Source organism: Toxotes jaculatrix, chromosome 17 (assembly GCF_017976425.1).
Source record: "Toxotes jaculatrix isolate fToxJac2 chromosome 17, fToxJac2.pri, whole genome shotgun sequence".
In the NCBI taxonomy this organism is placed as follows: Eukaryota; Metazoa; Chordata; class Actinopteri; family Toxotidae; genus Toxotes; species Toxotes jaculatrix.
The window spans coordinates 1,347,501-1,370,000 of NC_054410.1; the positions used below are offsets into that span (position 1 = coordinate 1,347,501).

At 43.5% G+C, this 22,500-nt stretch overlaps 1 protein-coding gene across 1 annotated transcript in view; it reads right to left on the reverse strand.

Annotated features, from left to right (window-relative positions):
- akap6 (A kinase (PRKA) anchor protein 6) overlaps positions 1 to 22,500 on the reverse strand; it is a 126,208-nt gene that overhangs the window by 48,639 nt on the left and 55,069 nt on the right. The window contains exons 13-14 of the mRNA XM_041059934.1: positions 15,525 to 15,655; positions 8,502 to 8,622 (exon numbers count right to left, since the gene is read on the reverse strand). Coding sequence (XP_040915868.1) covers positions 8,502 to 8,622; positions 15,525 to 15,655 — 252 coding nt within the window. The remainder of the gene's footprint in view (positions 1 to 8,501; positions 8,623 to 15,524; positions 15,656 to 22,500) is intronic.

Consider the following 22,500-nt stretch of genomic DNA (forward strand, 5'->3'; position numbering starts at 1 on the left):
GTCACGCTTCCTCTGACAGGAGGACATTTTATCTTTCAGCCACTCGTTCATTTCTTCTCTGCTTTTTCTTCTATCCTCCTTCCTTCTTCCCTTTGTTTCTGTCATCTTCCTTTCATTCTTTCTCTCTATGAAATTACAGCAAACAGTCGTATTGAGATTAATATTATTACATATGAAACTTATTCTGAGCCACATGACAAAATATTCATTCACTTTTTCTTAACCTATTTCTTCTTTCCTCCCTCACATTTTTTCTTTCACAATCTTTCCTTCCTTTCCTCTTTAATCCCTTCTTTCCTCACTGCCTTCCACCATTCCTTTCGTCTTTTCTTTCATTCCATCTTTCTGTTCTTTCATTTTTCAGTCCCTCCTCTTCCCTCCTTCCTTCCTTCTTCCTCGTTCTACAGTAACAAGGCAGAAAGTGTTTTCAGTTTTTTCAACATTTGCAGCAACAAATTACTTTTCTTCTTTTTTCCAATCGTTTATTCATTTTTCTTCCTGTTCCTCTCCTCCTCCCCCTCTCTTCCTGTTCTTCCTTTCTCCCCCTCTCTTTCTGGATGGAGGGAGGTTGGGAGCATTAACAGCACAGCGAGGATTGCAGCAACAATTACATGTGAAATTAGCCTCGCCTCATAGCCTGCAGTGTAATTCCAGCCTTCTGAGGCGTGGCAAAGTCATCTGTCTCTAATTAAAGATTCTCTCTCTCTGCCTCCTTCCCTCAGCTTCTCTCTATCTCCCTCTTCCTCCCCCTCTCTCGGGTTAGCATTCATCTTCATTCATTCTTCTCTCTCTCTGGGGGAGGAGGGGGGTGGTGAGAAGGTGTGTCTCCAAACCTAATTTACCGCAGGTCACGGTTTCCAGCAGGTAAAACAAATTATTTCCTATTTTTCATTTCATCTTTAAATTTTTTCTCTTTTGTTTCTTTTCTTCTTTCCTCTCCTTGTTAATTATTTTCATCTTTATTTCTTCATTCTCTCTCGTTTCCTTCTTTTCTCTCCTTCACGTGAGTAAAAACACATGTGAGACTGAAACATCGCTCGCCGTCAGCCTGCGATCAGAAGCTTGAATCCAGACATATTGGATTTATTATCGACACTCAGAAACGTGTGATTGTCACTGGTTAACATGCTGTATAATGAGAACATAACTCCAGGAATGAAAACCTAATTACAGTCCTGTTAAAATACGTGCGTGTCACATGTAACATGACGATTAGTTTCTGCTGCTCAACAAATTTCTTAAGGTTTGTTTTTTATTTTCTATTTTAATTTCCTTTGTTTACTTTTCTCCACGATCCACGTTCAGCAAAATGTCCCAGCAGCTTTATGAGTGCTGTGAACTCTGACCTCTGACCTTTACATTACTGTCCACTCTTTATGTCGTTAATGAAGAAACTCATGATTTTCGTTTTGTTGTGTGAGAGACGTCCATTTTTTCATTTCACTCACTGTTTCCAAACTAAAATGATTCAAACTGAGAGAAATAGAACAGGAAATGAACTGATAGTTACGATGAAGATACAGTGGAAGAAAGAAGGAAAGACAGAAAAGCTTCTCTGCGAGAGCTCAGGGGATAGAGGACTTAAGCCGTCTGTGTGTTTCTCAGGCATGACTCTCGACTGGAATATAACCCAGACTGTGTGTGTCTGTGTGAGTCTGTGTGCTCAGCCTCCTGTTGAGGTTGTGTACTCTCACTGTTGCCCTCAGGGTTTAAGATGGAGAGAGAGGAACACACTGAGGGCAGAAACTCAGGCTGTGAATCCTGTATTTTCTTTCATTTCTCTCTCTCTCTCTGTGTTTCCATGGTGTCTCCTCTCCAGAGAGTCCAGGTCATCAGTCATTTTCTCAAGCACTTAAAGTTGGTCATGTTTACATTTTACATGCTTCCATTGTCCATATGAGGTCCGTTACAAAGCGCTGACACAGAGGACTGGAGGTCGTTTCCTGTGTCATAAGGAAAAGTCCGTTTCTTTTATCAGCGGCCCTGATCTTTCCCCGACATTCACCGAGCAGATTTAGATGCCTCAGCGTTTTGGAAAATGACCAAACTGATCTATTACTGATTATTCTTTTTTTTTATAGGAATGAAACACTACATTTATTAAAAGCAGCCGAGACACCAATCAGAAAACAGTTTCACGATGCTAAAACAAATAAAACACGTCTGTGAATGTTTCACTGAAACATGTAAATGAACACAATCGTTCCTCATTATGTTAATAAAAACCAAAATCAGGTGACAGGTCCGTTTCCTTCAAAACATCTGCGCTACTGGAAATGAGTCATAAACATCATTTATCAGGTTCAAGTGTTAAACTGCTTTATGTGGACAAACACACATGTATTGTTCTCTCTATAGATCTTCTGTGTGTGTTAATCAGTTCAGTGTCTCTCGTTGTGGTTTGGACCGTAGATAACCAGACAACCACTGAAAACACTCTGTGTTTGTGTGTTTGTGTGAACGGCCTCAGACAGAGCTCCTCTGTCGCACCAACACTGATTGGTTTTGGAACCCAGTTAATGAGCAGGTGTGTGTGTGTGTGTGTGTGTGTGTGTGTGTGTGTGTGTGTGTGTGTAGACCGCCATTCCATCAGAGCACCATGGGCTATTTGAAATGAGAATTTAGCGGCAGGGATGCACACACACACACACACACACACACACACACACACACACACACACACACACACACACACACACACACAGATAGCCACTGTAATTAGTTGGACTCCACTGGAAGTCGCCACAGGGAGAGAGAGAGAGAGAAAGAGAGAGAGAAAGAGAGAGAGAGAGAGAGAGAAAGAGAGAAAGAGAGAGAGAGAGAGAGAAAGAGAGAGAGAAAGAGAGAGAGAGAGAGAGAGAGAGAGAGAGAGAGAAGAGAGAGAGAGAGAGAGAGAGAGAGAGAGAGAGAGAGAGAGAGACCTGTGATGACTTAATGCAGTGAAATGTTTTCAAATGAAACCTTGAATGAAATTTTCTGACTTGTGTGAGAAGCGATGTTGAGTTTCCCTCCACTGATCCGTCACCACCCTCCTTCCCTCTTTCCTCTCCTGTAATCATGTGACGTCGCTCAGAGGACAAACCGTGTGACAAAGCTCATTGGTGCATTTATCATCAGGTGATGATGCAGGTATGATGTTTACGGCTGAAGCTAAAGGGGATGTTGTTATGTTTGATCTGATGATGCCTGAGGAAACGTCAGACGATTATTAAAGTTGTTTTTAATGAAAGTTTGTTTAAAACTTCCCAGAAATCCTTTCAGTAGTTTTAAGGTGGACTGATCAGCTGACATACACAGAGCTCTGCTGCTAGCATGGCTAGTACATTTAAATTCCCCGTTAGCTTTGTTATTTTTGTTAGCTGGTAGCATGGTACAGACCACTGAGGTGAGGTTTATTTGTCTCGGACATTTTAACACACAGATTTTTCTGATCTGAATTTTCAAAAGCTGCAGAGAGAGAGTTTGATCTGTAACCAATATCAGCTGATTGTGAACGGATTGATCAGAGCCTCTTTAATGTTTCTGTTTTCTGTTTTCGTCTTCTGCTGTTCAACCGACGGCCGATTTTCATTTGTAATTTAAACTTCCACTGAAACCAAATGTGTCTCCATACGATAAAGAGACATCAAATATGTGTGTGCTTTCACTTTGTGTGTCTGTGTGTGTCTGTGTGTGTCTGCGTGCTTGCATATCATGTCCCTGCTTTAATGTTTCACTGTTTGCTTTTGTATTAGCTGTGAGTGTGTGTGTGTGCATGTGTGTTTCTTTCTCTGTGTCTCAATCATAATATTACCACAGTCAGTGAAACGCTCCACCTCCTGCGGGACTCGGGGCCAGAACCTTGATCATCTATTGGCTGAACTACAGGGGCCTTGATGTGTGATTGGTTGACAGCAGCTACAAGGTCTGTTGCCTGTTTCATCTCCCTGTGGACCCTCAACAAGCTCACACACACACACACACACACACACACACACACACACACACACACACACACACACACACACACACACACTAACACACCGTCTGGATACACACCAACAATCAGGGAAGTACACATGAAACACACACACCGCAGAAAAAGAGAATGAACAGAGCGCACACATTAAACAACACACACAGAAGAAAGGATGGACGGTGTGACACGGGAAACAAAACAAAACAAAACAAAACAACAAAACACACACACAAAGAAAAAGAAGCAAATTCAAGAGTAAGTAAGTGAAACACAAAGCTAATTTCAGCATCTGGTATCAGTGTCAGTGTCTCCACAGTGAACAGCTCAGGGCTGAAGTAACGTGTTACCCATAAATCCACTGCTCTGCGTCTACACGGCTTCAGTCGCCTGTCATGGTGTTTACACCAGATGTTTTCAGCGGTGTGGTCACCGGCGTTTAGCATCATCGTGCTTCTGCACATGAAAGGAAACAGAGCTGAAGCCTGAGCAGATGCTTCGGGTTGTAGCTACGAATGAAATCAAACGACTACGTGACTATTTAATATTCCACCATCTCTCCATTTTCAATTATTACACACTTTTCAGTTGTTAATCACAAATTAGAAAGACTTTGGTCCAGGTTCAGTGGTGTGTGTGGGTACTTGTGACACCACACACACACACACACACACACACACACACACATATCTGTGTCAGAACACACACACACTCTGCTCTCCTCCTTCCTCCCTCCTTTCCAAGGTTGATAAGTGCCTCCATCTAACATCACAATAAACAGTAGAGCCCTGGCCTGCCAAGCCGGCCTGCAGAAACAAGTGTCAGCCCAGCTTTCCTTTTCCGGAGGAGACACACACACACGCACGCACACACACACACACACACACACACACACACACACAGACACACACACACACACACACACACACACACACACACACAGACACACAGACACACAGACACACACACACAGACACACACACACACACACACACACACGCACGCACACACACAGACACACAGACACACACACAGACACACACACACCTCCAAAAAGAACAACTTTTGTTGGGCCCTGCCGTTGCTATGGTTACAGGGTCGAGTCCCCCCAGCATTTTAGGGGAGCACAGCGAGGTTCTTTAACGTTCACATGGAGGCAAAAAAAAAAAATAAAACACTGAAAAAAACAGGGGTTTAGAGCTTTTCTGAGACACACACACACACACACACACACACACACACACACACACACACACACACACACACACACGCACGCACACACACACACACAGCATACGACTAGATGTTATTCTTAGTGCTGGATAATGCTTTGCTTGGTGAATATAAAGACAAATGAGTATTTATTTAAGTATTTAGTCATGATTTTGATGTAAAACGTTTCCGATGAAGTTTTTCTTTTTATTAAACTGCTTTGATTATAAATCACTATGTCTGCTCATAGTTCTGTGACAGATTTAGGATTGTGCAGGTTGAGGCTGAAACTGAAAGTAAGTAAGTCACAAAGTCATATTAATGTTCAGCAGAACAACATTATCTTAGTGTCAGCTCATGGCTTTGGTGTTTTCATCTTAGTCTGTTCATAATCACTGAATCTGTCAATATTTTTTGGATGAATCACTTATTTTTAAAGTCAGTTAAATGTCAGAGAATCATGCGAATGTCCATCACAAGTTTCCTGAACCAAAGCTGAATCTCTAAATGTCTGAGACTGTCTAAAATAGTCAAATGAAAATATAAAACATTGAAACAGTGAAACTGCTGAAAATGGATAATAATTCAGTGTTTCTGTGTGAAATGACTTTATCGATTTATCACCTACCATCATGTTAATGAAGAATTATTTCCTTTTTTTAAGAAATGATTAATGAGCTTTTAAATTAAAAAATAAGCCTATATTTTCAAAACGTTTTGCCTGAAAAACTAAAATTAGAGCAAGTGAAAGACAAACTATTACAAATATGGGTAAATATACTGAGAATTTATATGTACTGCTGAGATTGAATGCAGGAGTTTTACTGTTCCTGGAGAGTATTTAACACCCAAGGTTTAAAATAAATAAACAGACCCAACAAGTAAAAAGTGAGTGATATAAGACTGAAATCGCCACAAATGAGCAGCTCACCGAATACAACCCCGTAGCCCTGTCTGTGGAAGTCTCAGCGGCTGAGAGGGAGAGAAACCGTATAAGAAAGCGACCTTGGAACGGGCAAGGAGACGCTGTCGAGCTCCACATCAATATTTTAACAGGAGAGTTGACACATCAAAAAAAAAAAAAAAAAAGAAAAAAGAGAGAGAGAAAGAAGGAGGAGGAGGAGGAGGAGAAGAAGAAGAATGCCCAGCGATTCCAGAGTCATCTAAAATTCATGCATGCATCATCACCACCATGAATATTCATATGGAGATGAATATTTAAGTGCAACTCCTATGGAGAAATTAGGTTCATCTTTACACTTATCAATAATTCGCAGGCCAGGTGAGTCTCATCGGCCACTAAATAAATCATGTCTGCACACACACACACACACACACACACACACACACACACACACACACACACACACACACACACACACACACACACACACACACACACACACACACACGTTGGTCTTTCTACAGTTGTGAGGACACTCCTTGACATAATGCATCCATTACCCTAACCTAACCTAAACAGTCTAAACCTGATCCTCAGCTGAACCTTAAACCAGATCTGAACCCTCAAACGGCCCTTTGAATGTGTGGGAACCAGACAAAATGTGCTCAGTGCTGCTCCACAACCCTGGTTTCAAACCACAATTTGTCCACACAACCATAGAAAAACATGTACACACACACACACAGAAACAAACACACACAAACAAACAAACCACACAGAAACAAAAGTTTGGACAAAGAAACTGAAAAGAAAAAGTGGAAAACAACGTTACAAAGTTACATGTGTGTTTGTGTGTGTGCTGCTTTGCAGCAATGCCTTGTGGGTAAGGAGAGACTGAGATGTCAGCAGTTTGATCCCTAAAATCAGAGTGTGTGTAAGCAGCATGACAGTTACTGTGCGGGCAAACATATGCATATATTTATGTTTTTAAGGGTTAGTTTGAGGTTAGAGTCGGTGTGTTTCAGTCACTGTGTTTCACCGTGTTGTTTGACACTGCATGTAAAGTTAAATCAAATCCTCCCCGAACTTGTCAGACAAGTTAATTTGCATCAGAAACATGAGGAATAATCTCACACTGAGCTGATTATATCATTTGTTTTGATAAAATATATTACATACTTTTTAAAATGTCATTTTCTAAGTGTAGGAACGGGTCTACAACAAGTCTTTGATCGCTCTATCAGCATCTGCACATCTATCTGTGTGTGTCTGTGTGTGTGTGTGTGTGTGTGTGTACATATGTGTGAAGGACAGAAGAGGATGACTCAGAACTCTAATCGTAACACATGCTGTTTTTCTGTCTGACTCATTTGGCTGCAGTGAAGTCATTACACAAACACACACAAACACACACATACACACACAAAAACTCACTCTCTCAAATACACATATGCACACACAAAACACAGACTGCCACACACACGCGCGCACACACACATAAGTGCACACACACCTCTATGATATGGTTATGAGGGAGGCTATGCCATGTAATCCCATTCTCCTTGGTGAGGATGAAGACAGGGTGTGTGTGTGTGTGTGTGTGTGTGTGTGTGTGTGACTGGGTGGAAAGGGGGTGGTGAGGGTGAGGGAGAAGTGAGGGGAGGGATGGAGGCGACAGACAAACTGATGGATGAATGAAATATGGGAGGACATCATTTCCTTCAGCTGCTTCTGTGTTTCTACATATTCAGACATGTTGATTAACAGTGCTGCTCCAGGACAGAGGCAGAGGTGGCTGATGGGAAATCTGTGAATCCACAGTAAAGCGTCGCCACAACACATTTCTCGACATAAACTGCGACTTGTGTGATTTCAAACAGAAAAAGAGAGAGTGCCAGTCTCTCTCGTTTCCTTAGCGTTTTCCAACTCAGTGTGTTGTTTTCCACTATAAAGGAAATGTTGTGTGTCTTTGTGTAGCGCACACAGGAGGATCTGTACACACTGAAGTATAAAAGTTCAAATGAGCCAAATCAGGTGAAAAAAAAACCAGCTGGGAAACGAGGCAGAGGCGTTTTCTGATGCAGCACCGGCGCTACGCCCACGACGACACGTGTCTCCGCAAAGAACAGGCGTGAACTTCATGACTGTCGTAAATGAGTTTCACCTTTTAGTGTTTGACAACACAGCAAAAACATGGACACGCACACGTTTCAAATGCTCGTGAACACGCCTTCGCCTGGTTAGAAACATATGAATCACAGCCCACCGTGCTCATTGACGACTTTCTTCCCGTTTGGAGAAACAATTAACCAATCAGAGCTTTGCTGAAGGGACGCCATCGTCTTCTATAGCTGCCTGTTTACCCGCCAGGCAACGTGCACGATATATAGCAACAGCAGGCAGACAGACAGACAGCTGGGCTCGTCTTACCTTGAAGAGATGATGTCTCTGCTCCTCTGACATCATCAGCTGGTGACTGTCCGTTACCATGGCGTCCATGTCCATCAGCCAATCCCAGAGCTCCTGATACTCAGCCTCAAACTCCTGCAGACTGAGGGCAGAGAGGGAGAGAGATTACTGAGTTGAATTATTGTTGTAATTCAATTTTCTTTTTGTTGTGATTCATTCTGTTTCCTACGTGTTCTACTTTCTATTATTGTTTCTTGTATTATTGTATCATTGCTGTGTCCTGCGGCAACAGGAGACATAAGCATCTTGTTAAGTTGATAAAACATGCAGCTAAAAATGCAAACTGAAATGAGAGAGACTGGCAGATAAATGCAGACTCAGAGAGAAAACGTCTGTTTTCAAGCTGCCGTTAGAACTGAAACTAAAATCTTTCCCAACGAGAATTTATTTACATGTTGTACCTGGACTTCAGGTCAACATGTAAATCAACAAAACTTTCTTGGCTGTAATTTCTGCCGGTTTTTACAGGTAGGCCAAACGTCGGCTGACAAAAAGCAGCGACCACCGATGACAGGTGGAGGCGGAGATGTGGCTTCCTGGACGTGTTTTTGGTTCCTTCTAATCAAACGTTTCCACAGGAAGATGAAAGGTTTTAACTTCTAATTTCACACGTCCAAAGAAAAACTGAGTGACAGGAAATCGAGCTGCACGTTTCTGCACCTGGTGAGTTTTTATTGCATCTTCTCTGGTCACACAAAGAGCTTATGAATAAATAGCTGTTTGTGAGGATCCGCCCCCCCCCCCCCCCCCCCCACCATCGTTTCCTGTGTCTGAACTGAGGGGGGCTGTGTTCAACAATTTCTGTAACTTTCCAACTTATCCAACACTCTGACAGTCACAGTGGTTTCATGTGGTGATGGACCGGCTGTGTGGAGGTGAGAGAGGATAAAACCATACCTGTGCTGAGCTCAGAGCTGTGAGTGTCTGAAATACTGCACTGTCATCCCCATATTTAAACACTCATCACATCCCTCCCCTCTCTGCGACAGCTGGCTCTTCACCCCGCCCCCTCCAGATGACAGAAGAGCGACAGAAGAGTTCTCGCTTCCTGGATTGTGTAAATTCATTAGCAGCTCAGTTTAGTTTGGATTCATAAAATCTAATTTCTGCGGTGACACAGTCCCATCATCCCTTCTCTTCAACATCTTCTTCACCTCCATCTCCTCTACCTGCATCTCTTCCTACTTCATCCCTCCATCTTCCTCTCTTCACATCGCCACCTCTCCCTTAATCGGCGCTCTTCATCGTCTTTAACTTCTTTTGTCTTGCTTCCTCTTTTTCCAGCTCTTCCTCTAACTCTTCCTCCCTCAGCCTCCATCCTTTAGCTTCCCCCTCCCACCTCCGTCTCACCACCCCTCCCCCCTCGTCTTCCCACCTCCTCCTTCTCGACACAGGATCACATCAAATATTTATGCTGCTGGAACAGGGGCCGATTGCTCAAACACACACATTACTGTCAGCCGTTTTGTTAAGGTGTGTGCGTGTGTGTGTGTGTGTGTTTATTATTTATATATTCTGTGGTTTTCGGTCTCGGCGGGGATCGCCAACATGTTTCTCAACATTAGCGGTGAAATTGTTTGGAATTCTCCGGTCGCCATCGACGACAGTTTGACAGCTCTGTCAGGCCCACGGCGTTTCCACGACGATTCACTCACTCTCTCACACGCACACACACACACACACACACACAGAGTATATGTACATGCTAGTCAAAGCAGCCACACACACACGCGCTCACTAAAGCACAATCACACACAACACAATGACTCCAATACACAAAACAACACACAGATATTGATAATTACATGTACACATGAACACACACTAACCCAGAAAGCCACACACACTTTAAACACAAAACAAGGATACACACACACAAACACACCGCAACTCGAGGAGCTGTCAAAGCAAACTTTGAATGAAATTAGAAAAAAAAAGCACTTCCATCTCCCCTGTTTCATTTTGATTCGCCCTAAAGCCAAATTCAGACTTGACTCTGATTCACTTTGAAGTGAGCACGTGAACACATGAACACAAACATGAACACAAACATGTTTGTTCTTCTCTGCCTGTTAATGCAAAACCAGACCCGAACCTTCGCCTGACTCTTCCCGACCCTAAAAATCAGCCTGAACCCTCAAACTGTTTTCAGAAAAGAGCTTCCATGTCCACACTTTTCAAAATGACCTGTTTCCAAAACTGTCCTCACGTCCTGTCTTCAGTTTTTCTAAAGTACATTTTTCTCCTCCTCTGCCTCCTGTCGTCCTGTCTCTGTAAACTTTCTCCTATATCCCTCCATCGTCTCCTCCTCATCAGTTACATAAAAAAAAACACCAAATCTTCATCTTCCCATTGGCTCCTCCCACTCTCTCCTCCATCTTTTCCTTCTCCTCACTCCACTTTTTTGTCCCATCTCTTCACTCTCCTCACCCCCTCCTGTCCTCCACTGCAAGTGATTCTCAATGAAATAAAAAGTGAACAGAGAAGAAGAAAGCGAAGGAAGCGAGCGCTGCCTCCTTCCCCTGAGGCAGCGCTCCTCATTATGCGGCGAGCAGAGCGGCCCTTTACTGACTCAGACAGATGAAGCAGATACAACACTCGCACAGATTGTTTTCTCTTGTCGTTCGTCGTTTTTCACTCCCCACCTCCCCTCCTCTCCCCTGTTTCCGTCTTGTTCTCACACTAATGTTAACTAAACGCTTTGTAAAACAGGATCTCTCGGGGGGTGGAAGACGAGAAAACAGACAAATCGGAGAGGAAGGAGCGACGTGGCGGCACTGCGGGGCTGCGTTCGACACCGGGACGGTTACAGAGCCTTTGAAGTGTCAGGTTCTGTTTCTGTCACGCGGCACCGACGGAGCGCGTGGGAGTGTTATGGCGAGCTATTCTGACATTTAGTCACTTGAGGAAATTCAAATTATAGAAATCTATTGTTCATTTCTAACTTGTCATAATTCTCGTCAACAGTGGATATATTGAAACGTAGCATGCATCACGTGAACATGTGCAAATCTAAACACTGGGGGAAAATCTTGATGTCTACAGTAGTTTAATGGACATTTCACACTCTGAAAATAAAGATTTAGTTGGTTGAAATTTAATTGGATTGCATCTGCTGAGGTTGGACAGTTAAATGTTAGGTGTTCGCGCTCAGACACCACATCCTGCTGCAAAGTTGGTGCCTTTGAGCAAAGCATTTGAATGTCAAATAGTCTCAGTGGGAAGTAGACCAAAAACTAGCTCTCAGTTAAAGTTTAACATCCCCTCCAGACATAAAAATATTCTACTTGGAATAATAATTTGTGTCTCACGTGGTTTTTCCAGTTAAATTATCAAATGTGGTTCATTTCAAAGGATTAACAGCTGGAAACAAGACGTCAGCTTCTTCACTGTCTCTGCCGACACCACAACAACAACTGCCTGTTAACCAGGTTTCCTCTACACAACGAGCAGTAAGCTGGCATGGCACACACACACAGACACACACACGCACACACTGGAGTACACATTTACATCACAGTAGCAGAGGGGGTAATAAAACTACTGAGGTCAGCAAAAACACTGACTGGAATCTTTCTCTATTTCTATTTCTTATTAAAATATTCTTGTTATTTTTTATTTCCTGGTCTCATCAGAAATAAACTGTAATTAAGTGAAACAGCAGAGAACGAGATGTGTAAACTGCTGCTACTGCAAACTAACAAGTACACAATAACAACACAAAACACATTCGCTAAACAAACAATCGTTAACAAGCTCGTTAGCTTAGCTCGTTAGCTTAGCTCAGTCACTGACAGGACAGTAAGTTCACGCTGTTTTGTCCCACCGTCTCCTGTCGATAAAAGTGCAGCTCACAGCGTCCCCGTTTTGGACTTTACTTTGTGCAACATGAGCGAAACCACAAATCTGGAAGATGTTCCTGGAAGGATCTGGATTTCCTGTGAAACGTCTCCTTTTTAAAAGCTGGTGTTGCCTTTGTTGTTTACTCTTATGTTTTGTTTATTTGCTTGTTTGTTTTTTTATTTTTTACAACTGTTAAAACACAGTCTCTTTTCCAGTCGAGCTTCCCGTATATGGATGTATTTGCCATCATCCTCCACTTTCTACTTCCCAGTTCCTGCTTCCTGACTCGCTCTCTCCCTCCCTGTCCTCCGCCTGCTGCTGCAGCAGCGATAGCAGCTGTAACCACTGTCTCTAATTCATCATCCCACAGCAGAAAGAGGAGAGAAGAAGAAATGTCAGAGACAGAGAGGAGAAAGAATGAAAGAGGGAAACAGAGAGGAGGAAAGGAGAAAAATGGAAACAGGAAAGGAGGAGGAGAAGTTGAGGAAGGAAAGGAAAAGAGAGGAGGAGAGGGGAGGAAATGAGGGTAAAGGAGGAAAGATGGATAGAGATGAAAAGGCAGAAACTGGATAAAAGGATGAACAGAAGGACAAGAAAAGGAGACAGGAAGGGATGATGTTAGGCCAGAAGAAGACAAAAAGTAACTAAGGGAGATAAAGAAGGAAAAGTGAAGAAGGTAGAAGGTAAAAGGAAAGAAGGGATTAAGGGAAGAGGGAAAGAAAGCAAAGAGATGATGAAAAAGGAAAGAGTGGAGGATGGGAAGGGATTGTGAGGAAGAGGAGAGAGTGAAGGGGGGATGTAGATGGACAGGAGAGGGGGATGAAGTGATAGAATGAAAGGTTGAATGAGTCATATCGGCAGCCGTCACCTTTCAGTCAGAGCCTGTGTTGGATTTATGAGGTGATTCACCGACACTCGTCTAATGGATTCATCCCACACGGACATTAAAGCTGTCACTGAGCAGCAGCACAGCGCCCCCTGCTGACACTCATTCACTCACCCATTCACTCATTCATTCACTCATTGTGAAGAATTCGCCCCGACAGAGACAGATCACCTGATGAACCTGTGACACTCATTCACACCCATTCATGTCATCAATCATTCATCCGTTAACTCACTCTTTTCCTAATCCATTCACCCATTCATTCACTCATTCACTTATTTACATTCACACGTTCACTGACTGACTGACTCACTTCACTCACATACTTATTTACTTAATCATTCATTAGTTTTTATTTATTTATTCTTTTTTCTGCCGTTCATTTTCTCATTTCTCCATTTATTGTTTTCTTACTCACTTGTTCATTGGTTCATGTATTCATAAACTGGTATTTCTTTTGCTTACAGAACAGAATGAATGAATTAATGCAGGTTACTTTATTCGGTGCACTTCCTTAAGTTGAGCATTCAAAGCGCTTCTGAATGAATAAATGAATGAATGAATGAACCAGTTTATCAAATAAATGATTTTGTTTGCAAACATTTTTTCATTTAAAATGCTTCATATCTGCATTTTACAGAAACCTGCAGATGGAAACACGTGAATCACATTTTAAATATTAAGATGAAGAATCTGTCAGAAATTATAACTCATTCATATCATTCACTGATCGTTGTTGTGGATCCAAAAATAGTTTCAGAAAAACCAAAAATTTAAAGTGAGACATTTTGTGTGAGATCAGTCAGTGATTCGGTCTGACCTTCATTTTCTTTACAACTGAACCAAAACCAGAAACCTCCACTGAGCTCAGCCCACAGCAGCTAAGAAAAACATGTAACATCCACTTAATATGAAACTCATCACACACACCGCTGCACTGGACACACACACACGCAGACACACACACACACACACACACACACATGTAAATCTGAAACGCAGCAGCTAATATATGAATAACCTATTAGTATCCAACACATTCAGTGTAAATTAGTGAAACATTACACTGCAGCCACAGAGGACAGGAAAACACAAACACAAACAAAATGAATCTTTCATTTACATTTGTGTGTTTGTGTGTTTTCTGTCTGTGTACGTAAACAACTTATTTTCCTTTTATTCAAATCAAACAGTCGTCCACATTCACCAACACAGTGCTGCCACCAAAACTGCAATTTACGCTCAATTTGAACACATTTGTGTGTGTGTGTGTGTGCGTGTGTGTGTGCGTGTGCACTGAGGACACAGCACATCCCTCATGTAAGTCACTGTGACGACACACTGACAACACCCATGAAGTCTGCAGAACACAACATACTACAGACTCGCAGTGGGCAATTTAAGCTCCGTTTGTCATTTGCATACACACAACTTAGTGTATGTTTTTATTGTGTGTTTAACGTGTGTGTGTGTGTGTGCCCTGCGTGTGAGTGATAACAGCGGAGGGAGGCTCCTCAAAGCCGAGGATGAAACGGCAACAGGCAGCGTGACCAAAGATGCCGCCCGCCGAGCCTGGCCACACCAGATTACTGCTGTTAACACTCGCACTCTGTGTGTGTGTGATTACATTCGACTGAGTGTGTATGCGTCACATGTAACTTTGTTGTGTCTCAGTCTCGTGTGTGTTTTCCTGTCAGAGTGTCTTTCTCATCACAACACAGAACAAACGTGTGGGATTTCTGTCTGGTCTCGTGTCTGTTCTGTTCTATTTTATTTTCTTCTTTTATGCCGTTTTTCATTGGGAGTTCTGTGCACAGAGAACAGAGGCTGCTCCCGATTCAGGGCACCTGTCGTGGATTATTACCAGAATAGATAAATGCTTTCTTCCTCTGGAGTTCAGCAGCTGGGAGCTAAACGCCTTGCTCAAAGGCACTTCAGTGGTGGTAATGAGGAAGGAGTGAGGAGATTTATTCTGCTGGTCAGGAGATCGAACCAGAACCTTCCACGTGCTCCACACGGAGGCCAAAGGGGAAACCTGAGATTAGAATGACCGAACGCCATCTTGGATGTTTTTTTTAAAATTCCCTTGTGACTCAGACACAGCATGTCATGTCGTCTGCTGCTTACCTGGGTCCCAAGCTGACTGGGCCGTCAGACGCGGCATCAGCTCTGTTAATACATCCATGGAACCCACTGTCAACATGTCAACAAGTTTACTGTTGTGTTTACTGAGCTGGGATCTGATGTGTGTTTACCTGTTGCTCCTGGCCAGCTGACTGCAGTGCCTCCTGCTGGTGGGTGAGGGGTAGCGTAGGCTGCTTAGTTTGACAGCCATCTGCTCCAGAGCGGCTCGCTGTGCTTCACACTGACTGGAGATCAGCTCAGCCTGGGAGACAGAGAAGGGAAAGCAGGACTCAATCACACGACACGCAGAGGAAATTCATGATCTCCAACGATAGATCTGGAGAAGATTAAAAGTAAAACAGCAAACAACCTTTTCGTGATATGTAAAACCTCTGACTGAAAATGAACACAGGATGTGTGTGTGTGTGTGTCTGAGTGGGATCATCTTCCTCTGAGTGTGATTAGCTGTTTATTGCAGATGAATGAGATTCGGCCGTGCCACGTTTTGACGGACGTGCCCTTTAAAGCCCCATGAGCGGCCAACAAGCCACTAGAAACACACTCCATGCTTATCCTGCAGTCTCATCTCGGCTCACACACACACACACACACACACACGCTTCTATTTCCGCATGTACATGTATATGCATATAAATGTATATACACACTTTGATTTCTCTCTCACACACACACACACACACACACACCTCGCGAACACAAATTACCCATAAAACCACACACATACGCATTTAGCATGAATCGCTTTTCTCTGGCACAAATTACCTCTCACACACACACACACACACACACACACACTCAGCAAGCCTGCACAAATGTTCCCATAAAGACACACACACAAATCGACCATGAATCCCTCCACACACACACACACACACACACACACACACACACACACACACACACACACACACACACACACACATCGAGCATGAATCACAGCTCTGTCTCACAAATTATCCTTCACACACACACACACACACACACACACATCACAGCCAGTCGCACTCAGTATCCAGACACTATCATATAGAGGCACTCAGCACGCCGTTCAGATGTAATTGCATACAAACTATATGGAGATGAGGCTTCAATTGAACCAATGAAGGCAGAGTGAGTGTGTACAAACAGCCACGCACACACACACACACACATATGACCGCCTGCTTTTTCCTCATTCGGTAACAATCTGAATAAAGCGTCGCTGCGTCGCGTTTGCCATCCGATCTACTTAGCGGACTCGGCAGAAGGATCTGGAAAGGTCATCCAATCTGTGTAAGGCAGAGCCGCTCAATCAGAGAGCTAATAAACAAACCGGCAATACACAATCAACAGCACTGTCTGCGTCTGTGTGCGTCAAGGTGTGTGTGTGTGCGTGTGTGTGTGTGTGTGGACCCGAGTTTTGTTTGTGAGTGTGCTGCTATTACAGAAATGAAACTAACTGGAAGCTCTCAGAGAAAATGTTTCTCACTTTGTCTAAATGTCTCTCCACTTTCATTCATTACGTCTCTCTGCTTTGCTCTTGGCTGCGCTTGCAGGCTGTTTGCTGGCTGGTTAGTCAGGCAGTGAGTCAGTAAATCAGTCAAGTTGTTCATTAGTTGGTTAGATTGCTCTTTTCTTTGCTAATATGTTCCCTCATGCAGCCTATGACTCTGAATCTGGGCCCAGAATTACATTTAAAACTCCGCTAATTTATGAGTGAAAAGGTTCTTTGCTAAAAGTGAATAAGACACATTTATCAAGCAGCTACTCTGAGGTGGGACTGACCTTTACGAGCAGCTGTCCGGTGATCGGATGATTAATCACATGTATGCTCAGAGACTGACAGCCAATCAGACACATGGATCTAACCCCTGTCCCAAAGTTCTGCCTTTAAAAACATCTTTACATTTTCTCAGTCATGATTTTCCCCCAAAGACTAAATTATTCTCATTTTTAAGTTAATTCTATCTGTGTGAAATCCTTAATGTTTTCAAGTCACATGCTAAATTAACACCTACAAACATTAGTTATACTGAAGGATGAAGGGAAGTCTGCTGCTGGTCGAGGAGGCACATCAGAAGAAAACTAATAACGGACATCTGGAACCAATAAATTTACACAGACAATAAATATACGAGAGACTGACAACAGAGTCAGTTCCAGCTTCGTTCTTGTCACTGAACACTTCAATCAAAAGTGTGTCTGAGAGCAACAGCTGTCAAGAAAGCAGCTGCTGTAAGTGGTCGGTTAAATCTGTCCTACGGTGAGAGACACACACAGCTTTTAGAAAAAGCTCAATGTTGACAAAAGATTAAAAATGTAAATGTCTGGGTTACGTGGACACAACCTCAGTCAGTCAGTCAGTCAGTCAGAGACTCAGTCAGTCAGTCAGTCAGTGACTCAGTCAGTCAGAGACTCAGTCAGAGACTCAGTCAGTCAGAGACTCAGTCAGTCAGAGACTCAGTCAGTCAGTCAGTCAGTCAGTCAGTCAGTCAGAGACTCAGTCAGAGACTCAGTCAGTCAGTCAGTCAGTCAGAGACTCAGTCAGAGACTCAGTCAGTCAGAGACTCAGTCAGTCAGTCAGTCAGTCAGTCAGTCAGTCAGAGACTCAGTCAGAGACTCAGTCAGAGACTCAGTCAGTCAGAGACTCAGTCAGTCAGAGACTCAGTCAGAGACTCAGTCAGTCAGTCAGTCAGTCAGAGACTCAGTCAGAGACTCAGTCAGTCAGTCAGAGACTCAGTCAGAGACTCAGTCAGTCAGTCAGAGACTCAGTCAGTCAGTCAGTCAGTCAGAGACTCAGTCAGAGACTCAGTCAGTCAGTCAGAGACTCAGTCAGAGACTCAGTCAGTCAGTCAGAGACTCAGTCAGTCAGTCAGAGACTCAGTCAGAGACTCAGTCAGTCAGTCAGAGACTCAGTCAGTCAGTCAGTCAGTCAGTCAGAGACTCAGTCAGAGACTCAGTCAGTCAGAGACTCAGTCAGTCAGTCAGTCAGTCAGTCAGAGACTCAGTCAGAGACTCAGTCAGTCAGAGACTCAGTCAGTCAGTCAGTCAGTCAGAGACTCAGTCAGAGACTCAGTCAGTCAGAGACTCAGTCAGTCAGTCAGTCAGTCAGTCAGAGACTCAGTCAGAGACTCAGTCAGAGACTCAGTCAGAGACTCAGTCAGTCAGAGACTCAGTCAGTCAGAGACTCAGTCAGAGACTCAGTCAGAGACTCAGTCAGAGACTCAGTCAGAGACTCAGTCAGTCAGAGACTCAGTCAGTCAGAGACTCAGTCAGAGACTCAGTCAGAGACTCAGTCAGTCAGAGACTCAGTCAGTCAGTCAGTTATTATTCAGTCAGTTTTTCCTGTAGTTTGCACAAAGCAGGTGAATCTCGTCTTGTAGTCGTAGCTTTTCCACAGCGAACAGCTGAAGCCATAATGAAACACACACACAGACTCACACACACTGAAGCAATTTCTCCTGCACGCCTTGAGGACACAGAACTGGAACACAGTGTCAGTTTAAAACACACACACACACACACACACACACACACACACACACACACACACACACACACACACACACACACACACACACACACGCACACACACACACTAACAGATGGAGTCACGAGTCTAGTTTGAAGAGAAATAATTTAGATAGAAATCCTTGAAGATCCTTCAGACTGGGAAGCAGCCCAACTCATCACTCTGTGTGTGTGTGTGTGTGTGAGAGAGAGAGAGAGAGAGAGAGAGAGAGAGAGAGAGAGAGAGAGAGAGAGGGGAGAGAGAGAGAGAGAGTGTGTGTGTGTGTGTTTATTGTGCCTGTCTGTAAACTGAACTTGACACAGACTCAAGTGCGTTTGCAGATGTGTGTATACATATACAATATGTGTGAAGCACAGATCAGCACATTCACATTAGATGAAGATATTTGGCTGCATGGATGCAGACTGTGTGTAAAGTGGTGTAAAAACATGTTTGTTTTTTGAGAGTATTTGTACAGTCTGAGTTTTATGCTCCTCATTTTTGGACGTTTCCATAAATTATGGTGACATTTTTCTTACCACTCCACAAATCTGACATACAGTTAAAATTAAAATGAGTCACACAGGTTGTAAACACAGTTCACACCGTTGGTGTGATGTGCCGTGTCCATGGTGCTGATGCACCCACAGGGGCAGCAGATGTATAGAGGTGGAAGAAGAAGACAACGTTAAATCAGGGCAGTGCTCATCACTGAGGCTCAGCGTTCTGAGGAGAACGTCTGAGTTTCTGCCGTCAGCTGCCTCATCTGTGATTCCAGAAACACCGGTTCTCATCCTGCACTGCACAGAAAACTCAGCAGCAACATGTTATCATGAAGCATGAAGCTATATAATAAACTTCTGTTTTTAAAATGTGAACCACAGAATCAAGAACTGCGATGATACGCGCAACAAGAACCGATTAAAGAAACAAAAATAAATCAAAGCACACAGAATCAAACATTTTGTCAGCTGCGTGTGTGTGTGTTTGCGTGTGTGTGTGTGATTTCAAATGGAACGGCTGAGTCTAGAGTTTCCAGTCTTGTCTTTAACATTGCTAATAGACACAAGAATCAATAAGAATCTGCCTCATTTGATGAATATGTAGACTATCCCCTGACACACACACACACACACACACACACACACACACACACACACACACACACACACACACACACACACACACACACACACACACACACAGAGCTTGTGTTTTTTCTGTAGATCTGCCTCTGTGTGTCTGTGTGTGTGTGCGTGCGTGTGTGCGTTGCACCACAATGTGCTGAATCAAGCCATTTTGGGGCTTTTTGTTTACATGTCAGGACCAATTTACCCAGCATCCCTGGAAACCCTCACAAGCACATCTCCCCTGAGGTGTGTGTGTGTGTGTGTGTGTTTCTTCATGTTTTCATGTTCAAAATCCATGTATGTGAATGTGTTTGAGTTGATTTGCTGCTGTGAAAATGTGGCTCGATCCCCTACCTGTGTGCATGTGTGCTAATGTGCTTATGTTAGTGTGTCTGAGTGTATGTGTGTGTGTGTGTCTCCTGGGGTTTTCCCGGGGCTATAACTGCCAATCACACAGCAGTGTTAGGACTGAGAGCTGAGCAGCAGCAGCAGCATATAAACACGCTGCACACATCGTCTGCTCTTCAACAAGAGTCATTAAAAACAAATATCAGCTAATAAATCAATACACAAATCAATCAGCTGATCATGTCAACATAACAGTATTATCCTTAGATGCAGGAAGTTCACTCGTCCCAAACACCGTCTCGTATCTCTGTAACAGACCACATGACCTGTCTGCGTCTTGCCTCGTGACCTGTGAAGCAGCAGCGACACCTGAGCGTCCAGCAGCGCCTGAGGTGTCCCCTCAGCATTGTTTCTTTAATCTGGCAGGAACATCTGAATGCCAGGAGGTCTGTGAATGAGTTCTGGGCTGTTGGCCGACTGTGCTGATTGTTGCCCGGAGCGTTGCCCAAAAACAGTCGTCTTAGAATTCTGCAGGTTTTTCCACCACGAAGGTGGAGAGCAAGTTTAAACAAGAGTCCCTCCGATTCGCCGTCTGTCTCTCTGCTCCTGCTGGACAAGACTAATGTGTCTCAGCAACGGATGGACAGACTGACATGAAATTATGTGATGATATTCACTGTCCCCAGAGGAAGAACTCGACCCTTCTTGTGACTCCACCTTCACCTAAATCACTGGAACATGGTTTCGTCAAACACTCTCTTTGGGTGTAGTAAACATTTGAAGCTCCAGGTGACACTAACACATTAGTCTGCATTGGTGTTGCATTGCTGAGCAGCTACAGCAAACAGCAGATGACTCATTCATAAAGATCAGAGACAGTTATCAGCCGACAGAGAACGTATGCTCTAACATACAGATGCTCAGACGTCCACAGATTTCCTGTTTGTCTTTCTAATTCATATTTGATGTTAATTTCTTTCAACATCTGTGTGCGTGTGTGCGTGTGTGTGTGTGTGTGCGCGCGCGTGTGTGTGTGTGTGCACACACACACACACACACACACACACACGTGCATGTTGATACTGTAATACAGTTTGATTTGTGTGAAGCAGCTGAATGAATGAATGAATGCTCCGCTTTCATCTTTGAGAACAGAATAAATAATTGCTGGCAACACATGAAAACACACACACACACACACACACACACACACACACACACACACACACACACATATCTATAATGTTCATTCTGTGTTTTAATTAATTAATGAATCAAACTAAAGTCCCTCCATAATGTAAAGGATTAAATGTCATTTATTCACAAATCTGACTTTTATCATTTTATCACAACAAAAACAAACAGTTGTCGTATGAATCTGAATCAGTTACATCTGTAAAACAGACCTACAAGTGAAGTGTGTGTGTGTGTGTGTGTGTGTGTGTGTGTGTGTGTGTGTTGTCCGCAGGCTGCTTGTGTTGTCCAGATGTTTCTGCTGATGATTCCATCTAAAGTTAAAGTCAACTAGAAAGACCTTCAGCTCACCTCCACTGACCCTCTGTTACCTCCTTCCCTCAATCTCTTCTCCTCCACTTCTCCATTCATCCACTCACCCCTTATCAGAGAGAGAAAACTGTGAGTGAGCGAGTGAGGAACTGCGGTGGTGGCAAAAGATTAGAGGAAGAATTTGAAAAGAAGTTCTCATTGAAAACAGCTGTAGAGCTGACAGCACTCACTGTACACAGGCAACACACAACAACACAACACAATGTTTCTGCAGACGAACGACAAACTGAGAGAGAGAGAGAGAGAGAGAGAGAGAGAGAGAGAGAGAGAGAGAGAGAGAGAGAGAGAGACTGAGCACAGTCAGTGTATGAAATGAAGAAACTGATAGAAACTGACAGATTTAAATCATTTTTCTTCACTGAAAAAGTAAAAACTTGTTCCAGTTTCTTTTGTTAATTAAATAAATGATCAGATGATTTTGTTCCCTGAAGGATCAGATCTGGACCCACAGGAACCCCCACAGGAACCCACAGGAACCCCCACAGGAACCCCCACAGGAACCCACAGGAACCCCCACAGGAACCCACAGGAACCCCCACAGGAACCCCCACA